The sequence below is a fragment of the Sturnus vulgaris genome, chromosome 5 (genome assembly GCF_052056855.1).
Source record: "Sturnus vulgaris isolate bStuVul1 chromosome 5, bStuVul1.hap1, whole genome shotgun sequence".
In the NCBI taxonomy this organism is placed as follows: domain Eukaryota; kingdom Metazoa; phylum Chordata; class Aves; order Passeriformes; family Sturnidae; genus Sturnus; species Sturnus vulgaris.
This window is the reverse complement of record NC_142247.1, coordinates 33,125,882-33,134,961: the sequence shown is the minus strand read 5'-3', so window position 1 is coordinate 33,134,961 and position 9,080 is coordinate 33,125,882. Positions and strand designations below refer to the sequence as shown.

Genomic DNA, 9,080 nt, shown 5'->3' with positions numbered 1-9,080 from the left:
GCCTATAAAAATCCATTACAATACTTCGAGATTTTTCATTACCAGGTAGAAAAAAGACTCAGCAGGGGAAGAGCAGTGAGAACTCCATTCAGTAGCATGAATCCTGTTTTTGTCAGGATACCTCTTGCTGCTAAGGTCACTACCCTTTGACAAAAATGGCCTCTGACCTCCCCAGCCCCACAATTCTGTTGTGACTGACCCTGAAACCCATGAAATTCAGGGGCAGACATTGCTTTGGAAGGTTTAGATAAAGCTGACTAACATGGGAAGGGCTCCTGGTATGCACCCATCTGAAAAGGTCTGGCAGTTCTTTGGTAGAGGATGCAATTTATTCTGTCCCTCTCTTTCATTGAAATCCTAATCCTTCATATGCTACATAAAGTGGAAACTAAAACGTGCTGATGATGAATAACAATGTGCCTTTAAAGGGCAGTAACAGTTTCCTAACCTTTATTTTTCAGGTTTTGTAATTAAAAAAAAAAAAAATTGGCGATGTGCAAGTAAAATGAGTGTTTTGCTGTGCTGCAAAGTAAATCTAAGCAGGCTTATACTTTATTATAGAGCTGTAAATCTAACAGGCAAAAGACTTTTCACCGGGTTTATCTCCAAAGCTGCATTGGTTTACAGATGGATCTGACTCAGAAGGAATGGCTGCACACTGGGTGGCTGGATTCTGTTACTCCTTGCAGCCCAGTGACTGTGCTGTTTTGGATTTATATCCCAGTTCTTGTGGCAAGAAACTTGTAAGGAGGAAATTCAGGTTCTGGTCTGGGTGTGCATGTTTAACACTGCAGACATGCACCGTCACATCTGACCACCTCTGGGCCCTGTCCATCCGCAGGGACAACCTCCCCTGCCTTTTCCACTATGGAACCGGTCATTTGTGAGATGAAAGGTTTCTCTTTGTCACAGATTCCTGAATTGAAGGAATAAAGATTTCAAGGAGAGACCGGCCACAGCTCCGTACGAACATGTTTGGGTTTTTTTGTTTTTTTGTTAACATATCAATTTCTGCTACCTGGACAATGAATTTCCATTATAGGTACCTTGAGTATGGACATACCGTGTATCTGCTCGGTGTGGTTTAAATCCACGGTCTTACAAAACCTCCGTACAGACATGGTTCACCTTTGCCCGGCTCTGCCGATGCAGCCCGCCTTCTCCTCCTGCCACCTCCTGAACAAAGCGGAGAACTTCCCAATGGTGTACCGTCATTGCTCTGGTGGGTTAGACTTGAGAAAAAGGGGGTTGGTTTTGCAACTAGACGCTGTGGGGAAGCCCCGCTTCACACGGAACACGCACAGACTTCGCCGGCGGTGGCAGCCCAATGACCTAAAAGCTAAAGAAGGAGGGCCAGCCCCGCTTGTGGCAGCCCTTCGCCTTGTGACAGACACGGTGTGCACAGGGCGGCTAGCAGAGAGCACACAATCGGGCAAGCCTCAGGAGGACGGGGGGACATGCCGGGCAGCGCCCTGTGCCGCCGGGCGTCCCGGGAGCCCGCTACCGCCGCGCTTCCCGGCAGGCGCCCTCGGCGCTGTGGGCACGGACTACAGCACCCATCGTGCCCCGCGCAATATAGCCCGGCGCGCGGCGCCGTTCGGCATGCTGGGAGATGGAGTCCTCTCTCCGCAACGGCCGGCGGCGGGACGGCAGCCAATAGGAGGGGTCGGGGGTGCGCGCCGCCGGCCGCTCCAGCCAATGGCGAGCGGACGCTGCCTGCCAGTCCGGGCGGCTTCCGCGGGGAGCGTCGGGCGCGTCAGGGGGCGTGGAGCGCGCGGGCGGGGTGCGGCCGCTGCCGGCGGCGCCGGGCGGGGCGGGCCGGGACTGTCGGGCATGGAGCCGGGCGCGGAGCCGGCCCCGGAGCTGGGCGCGGTGCTGGAGGCCGTGGAGGGGCGCGGCGGCGGTGGCGCCGAGGCGGTGGAACGCGTCCTGGCGTGGTACAACGAGGAGGTAACGGGTCCCATCCCCCTCCCCTCTGCGCCGCTCCCCCGGCGGTGTCGCCGGCCCGCCTCGCCCGCCATCGGCAGCGCCGCCAGCATCGTCCTGGTTGCCCCCGGGCTGGGCTCTGCAGCGGGTCACCAGCGCTCGCCGCTTCACCGCCATGCCCCTGCCCCCCACAGCCCCTGCCCGGCGCAGCCTCCCGTCCGTTCCCGTGCTCTCCCGGGAGCCGGGGCAGTGTCCTGAGGAAAGCAGACTTCCAAGGGAACACAAAGCCCATGGCCAGGCTCGGCCCCTGGCACCGGTTGTGTGGGTTATCTGTGATCGGGCTGTTGGATAGCATACATTTGCCTCACAAGTCTTCTAACCTACGTATACCACTGGGCAGGGGCTGGACAGAAGAACACCGAAGTGTCTTGGTAGCTGCCCACCTGCCTGAGGTGCTGCCCTTTGTCACCGGGAATAGAGAGGGCTTTCCATCGCCTGGACAGTGACCGTGTCAGTGGGCAGGGGCGGGCATGGTGTGAAGTGGGCTGACACAGCGCGTTACATTTTTCCGTGTTTCTGGCCAAGCAAAGTGAAAGGGGAAGACAGCTTAGAGCAGGTTGAGTTTTTAATGCTGGCAGGTATGCAAAAGTAGTAAGGGTCTACTGCTGCTACAGTCTAATAAGGGCATGTTCAATCAAGAAGTGAAGAGGTTTCCTGCTGATGTAGGAAGGTGAAAATCAGGGTGAAAGTAGATGTTGGGTGGGTTTTGTATTTTTTCCCACCTCTTCTGATAGGGGCGTTTTGACATTTAGGTTGTAGTAGAGCAGTACAGTCCATTCTGAAAGATTGTGTCTCAGCCCATCAGGTGCTTGTGTGATTGATTCACAAGTCTCTCTAAAGCTGGTACTGACTCCGAGTTTGGCTTTGGCTGTAATTTAAATGCAGTCATGTTGAACTAGTTATTGACTGAAATTTAGGAATCTGTTACAGGAACAAACATTCAGATCTTTAGTTAAAGTTTCATAGCTTTGTGATTAGGAGAGAAGCCAAATGAATGTGGATGTGATGTGGGTATTCTTCAGCCTCCAAGAGGTGTCTTGAAATTTGCTATCCTAAGTGTGATATGTTTTACGTCTAACAATGGCAGTAACTGATTTCTTCACTCAAACTTGGGCTTGTAGAAGAACCTTGAGTAACAGTCTTGACATAGGCTGCCTTTGTGCACATGAAATTCAAAGGCAGAGATTGATGCAGCTGCAGGGCACTTCCTCTAACGGATTGGTAGATCAGGAGCTCATGAGACACATCTGTTTTAACTTGCTGACCTCTGAGGTACAGAGGAAGGATTCTGATTAAAGGAACCTTTTGTCTCTGTCCTTACTCTTCAAAATAACCCCGTGTTAAATGTGTTCTGTCAAAAAGCATGGACAAGCATAATTTCTTAATTTTGCTCTACTAGATTTTATGCCTTCTCAGCAGCTTTCCCAGATGAATTATTTAGGCTTGAATTGAATCCTCAAGGACAGAGCTGCTCGTGCAGCTTCTATTCTGATATTTCAAGTATTTGTATGAAGTCTTGAAGTTAAATGTGTAGCTGAATACTTCTTTTGGAGTTGGAAGTGAAACTTCAGTGCTGTCTCAGTATGACATTGCTCTTATTGTGTTTCTTGTTCAAACTTTTTAATAATATTTCCTCCATTTTTTTTTTTTGTACACTTTGTTACTGACACTTTGTCTATGGGTCAGCAAAGACTGGGCAGAGTACTCCAGTTTCCAGAGCTTTATGTTCCCTTTTTTTGTTCCAGATTTTTTTTTTTCCAAATAACAAATTAAATATGCTTTAATTGAAAAGAAAGGATGGATCAAGTGCAGTTCCAAGGTGCAGGTGCCTATAGAGTAACCATAATGGGAAAAATGAATAGTCTGTTGGTGCTTCTCTGTGCTGTCTCATTTGCAGTGATTATTCCAAATCTCTGTTCTTCTACTGCTTAGGCACTGCTTACTGCTTTTGTAAATTTGCGAAAATGTTCATGTGCAAGCATCAAGGTTGCATTCTCTTGGTTAATTGCTCATCATTTAATGCTCACCTGCTTTTGATTGGCATGTTGCTGAACTCCTGTGGTCCAGTTGGAGCCCTGTAAGAGAGAGGAAAGGAATGATTTTCCTGCCATCCTCAAGGCTCTAACTGATGTTGGTAACCTTTGGTGGTTGGGTAGATGTCCAAGGCCTTTCTGTATAATTGTGAGCTTGGGCCATGAAAGGCAAGAAGACCATGAATGTGCTGTGGAAAGTCATTTTTGTTTTCCAATCACTTGCATGATGTAGCAAGTTGCATATTACAAGTAGAAATTGAGATTTTTAGTTTTTTGGAAACATGCTTAATCATTTAGATTGGAAGTTTTAAAATGTTAAAAGAGCTGTCTGGTATTAGTGCTGTTTTCTTTGTCTCGCAGAATAACTTTTGCCATACAAGTAATATTTCACTAATAGCATTCTTCAGGGTGCTAGCATAGAATTAGGCCCAACTGCTATTTGAAGTGTTTAATAAAAAATAAGAACTTGTTGTTAGACCATGTCTATTTTGTGCTTAACTGTATCAGAGAAACAAATACCTTGGTAAAGTGTTTTGGAGGCTGCCAGAACACAGAAACTGGTAGTTTTTGTAGCAAGGCTTATTTGATTTGTACTAGTTGTTTTCTGGGCAAGATGATGCTGTGGTGGTTCTGCTTTGGAACAGAGCAGTCAAAAGCTTGTAAGCTTGTGGAAGAATCTGGGTGATGAGGTATGTGTACAACACAAGGCAATCTCTCTTTTTTCATCCTGTCAAGTGCCATGTGTGAGGTGGTTGACTCACATCCCACAGATAAAAGCTTGCTCTGCACCAGTAGTGATTGTGCAACTCTTCGCTGGAGTCACTTGCAGAAGCTTTTGCTGTTGGAGATGATGGGAAAAGGATGACATGGTTGTAGCCTCATTATCTGAGGCTGGGTTTAACCAGACCCCTGAAGTTTTGAACAGTTTTGCAGGTATTACATCCTCAGCAGCTGCTGTGCATGTAACAAACACAACCTCTTGTCTTTACTTACAGAATCGGGCCACTTTCAAATTTGACCCTGCAGATGAAGACAAAAGAAAGGTGAGTAAAATAGGCTGCTGAGCTGCATACCTCAATGTAGAAGTATAAAAGAGTAAAGGCAATCTCTTAACTTAGCTGCCATTGTGAAATGGTGCAAGCAGTGAATATAAAGTTATATTTTAATTTTTGCTTTTTCAGGCCAAGACACAGCCTAAGAGACATGACAACTACACATTCCCTTTTTGTTTTGTTTTGTTTTTTTTTTCCCGTGAAAGACAAAGTCCCCAGTCTTGAATGAAAGTAGTTACAGAAACGCCTATAAATGATTTTGCTGTGTACGGATTTGAGATGAAGTGGAGGAATAAGGGTAGAGATGCTCTTCTATATCTACTGAGGTGAAATTTTGCAGTAGATTTTTCCATTTTATCTCTTCTCAGCAGGTCACGATATGACAGATGTATTTCTTGTCTATGCGAGATGCCTAAAGAACACTAGGGATTAAGATGAAGGGATAAGTACAGAAGAAAGCTATTAAGCTATTAAGCTGTAAGGAAGACAGGGTTGCACAAGCCTATTCTTCCACAGGTGGCTGTATTCAGTGAGGTGTGGTATGTGCATGTCAGGTGTCAAAACTGGGAAATGTGAATTGAGTTGTCCAGGTATGGTAGGGCTTAACACACCCCTTGGAATCTATCCACAGCCTCACATTTAAAGCTTTGACATGTTTTTTTTTTTTTTCCTCTTGTTATTTTTAGGGTGTAATATATAATTACAAGCCCCTTCCTTTCTGTTGTGTAATTGACTTTGGGGCTGATTTACATATTTATTCAGAAAATGTTCATTAGTGATTGAGGCTGTATGTTTCTGCTATTTCTGGAATAAACTTAAAGCTTGAAATCAGAATTGCAAGGTTCCTACAAGGATAGCTTGTCTGAAATTGGGTACACATCGTTTCATTCCATGATCTTATGCTAAATCTGAATAATATAAGGTTTGTTTTTTTCTGGTAGAAATAGGTGGGATGATAAGTCTGGCAGTCTTTTGCAAACCCATCAGTTGTTTATAGTTTAATCTTCACTTGCAATTCCTTGTTACACAGAGGACTCAAAGACCTCTTAGCTTTGCTTTATCTATGACTTTACTCAAAGCTGACACTCAGTGATGTGGTGATGGACTCTGTGTGTCCTTTCTGATCTGTAGAAGAACTCAGCTGGGATCTGGACTTGATGTTCTTGCCTCTGTTCCCTCACCATCTCTACCGTCCCTTTATACATTGCAAATGAGCAAATGTCTTGTCTGAAAAATTGATTGCCAACTACAGAACACAGGAAAGGAGAAGAGAGCAGAAGCCAAATTGGCAAAAGCCAAATAAAGACAATGAGTTTGGAGAGGTGAATATAAGTTATATAGTATAAAGATTTTTTTTTAAGCAACCCATACACACTAGTGATGTGCTGAAAATACAAAAGATAGGCCAAAACTATGGCTTGACTAGAAGCTGGGTCAGTTGGACTGAGTAAATTGTTCTGCAGTGACATTACTATCAAAGTGTGATGCTTTTAGGCTATAACCTAACTAAATCAGCAGTGAATTTGTGATACTGAATTCCAGGAGGAAAGTAGGTTGTGTCCTCTAGAAGACAGGAAGAGAGGTAATGCTATCAAACTTGTCTATCTGGACATAGCCACAGGACTGTAATACATCAAAATTGTGATAAAAACACAAGATTGTAATGTGAGCTGTCCTTGTATTTGTCCCAGTTGTTTGTTTAATGATGTATGCGTCTGCCTTGGCCTGTCTATGGTGAGTGTTCTGGATATAAATCACATGGCAGTCTGTGTTGTACTGGAAGATCCACTCAGATACCAGGCACTTCAGGTCACTGCCAGTCTTTCTTAACTTGTTATATACTAATAAAAACTATGAATTTCTGGAAGCCTGTTTTCATTTTGTGTGTAAACAGTATAGAAGTTGCCAACCAGAAGTAAATGTGTTCTGAAATAGCAGCTGAAATTAAGGCAGTGTTGTTGTTTCTGAGGAGCTTAATGAGCTCTTAGATATCTAAAATATTTGTTGACAGTCTTTTACTGGGAAAAGTTGAGTCTGCAAAACTTCAACCCTTCACAGCACCATGGCATGGTTGACACAAACAGTTGGTTCTTTAGGTCTGTTCTGGAATCCACTCCAGAAAAGTAGTATGTATTAACTTGACCAGGCAGTCACCTTGGAGAGAGTTGTCTGGTGCAGTGTCTCCCTCTCTGTGGCACAGCAGGTGCTTCAGCTCAAGCTCATGTCCTTGTACAAATAGAAAAGGGTTTTTTGGACCACTTGATCCTTATTTAATTGCTTTGCTTTCAATTATTTATGCTTTGTTGCGGTCAAATACTGCTTCTGAAGCAGCAACACATTTGTGCTGTTTACAGACTTCAAATGGTAAGAAAATTACAGCACTGTTTGTGCCCTGGAAATGTCTCTCAGCACTGATTGCCTGATTGGTCATAGCATTCCATAGCTGGACGTTGCCACAGCACCATTTGCTGTGATATAACAGATGAAGTAGAATCTGCCCAAGATGGCAAGTAAGGCTTTTTAATTTGGATGAAGGTGCTGAGTTTGCAAGAGGAAGGGAAAAAAGGGAAGCAGTAGCCAGATGTAAGAATATGACTTACAAGCCATATTCTTACCTGACGTGACTGAACTATATCTTCTCCATACCTTTCTGTCTACTTCATCTTCTGTAGTACTTGCAGCATCTGGTTTCTGCTGTATTAGGTCCAGCTTACTGTTGGGTCTCTTAATAGAATCTTCAGAATTTGAGTCCAGTGTTCTTGAGTTATTGTCTAAGTTCACTTTGAACATGATGGCTCTAAAAATGAGTGGGAAGAAAATCATCAAAACAGTCTTTTTCCCTATCATCATTGAGTGTTTTCAAGGTGTTGAAATAGCTGGTGGTAAATCACATCAAATGTATTGTGGGGCTTTCTCTACCAGTTAAATTCATGATGTGGGAAGATTCTCTAAGTCTGTGGATAGTACCATATTTTACCTCTGGAAAGCTGGAAAGAATGAAGTATGTTGATGGAGCAAGATGCTGTCACGCTGTAAATTGTAGAAGAACCTCATTCTTAGACAGTCCTGTTGCTTCAGGGAGGTCTGAAGGTTCCTGCAGCCACCAAGGCACAGTTTTTCTCTTCCCAGTAAATTTGGGACAAGCTTTTGTGTACTGTAAAAATATTAAGCTCTAGTTCTTCTGTGGGCACTCTGTGTGGTATCTTAGTATTAGTTGCTGTTGTTACTGTTCTGACTTCACCAAAACCCCTTAAGGGAGTACCAGTCTGTAAGAGGAAAAAAGTGCTAAGTATCCTTCATTAATACTGAACATTCGTTCTGATTCCCTCTGGTCCTGTCCATTCCCATCTAGCATTTTTCAGCTTTTACTGAAACCTCTAAAGGTTCATAAAACCCATCTCTCCTTTTAACATCCTTCTTTCACCATGGGATTACAGAAGATAAAAGGGTTCTCCCTCTCCCTGTCCAGTGAGGTGAGCAGGGGCTGCTGCAAGTGCAGCTACACAGGGTTTCACCTTTCTGTGACTCTGAAGCAAGTGTTTAATCCACTAGTTCTGACAACAGGCATTGCTCAGTGTGCTCCTCACCTCACCTGCAGAATTGTCCTGCTCTCACATGTTCAAACCTTCAGCTTGGAGCTGTGCCATGTCAAAGCTGGCAGGCTCCTGATGAACAGCCAGCCTCCCCCTGTCAGTGTGGGCTCAACCATGAAGTGCTCAAAATAAAGCAGGCTGAATGCTCAGGAATGCAAGTATACACTGTCCCTCCCTACCCACATCTATCCACAAAGACTAGGCAAAAATTTGGCATAGCCTTCTCGGGGAGGTTATCTCATTGTCCTGTTATTCAGCACACTTGATGATACATATTATGTTAATGTTACCTTCACTTCCAGAGAAATGAAAGTTGTAACTAACATTTCAAATATTCTTGGGCTTCATGCTTAGCTCTGGAACCTAATAGATACTTCAACACAGAAACTGAAGAGTTGTGCTCTCTTTTCCTTCCC

General features: G+C 44.6%; 1 protein-coding gene across 1 annotated transcript in view; it reads left to right on the top strand.

The window, feature by feature from the left end:
* The first annotated feature begins 1,815 nt into the window (after window positions 1–1,815).
* RIC8B (RIC8 guanine nucleotide exchange factor B) overlaps window positions 1,816–9,080 on the top strand; it is a 31,619-nt gene continuing 24,354 nt past the window's right edge. The window contains exons 1-2 of the mRNA XM_014877035.2: window positions 1,816–1,950; window positions 5,015–5,062. Coding sequence (XP_014732521.2) covers window positions 1,834–1,950; window positions 5,015–5,062 — 165 coding nt within the window. The 5' untranslated portion in view covers window positions 1,816–1,833. The remainder of the gene's footprint in view (window positions 1,951–5,014; window positions 5,063–9,080) is intronic.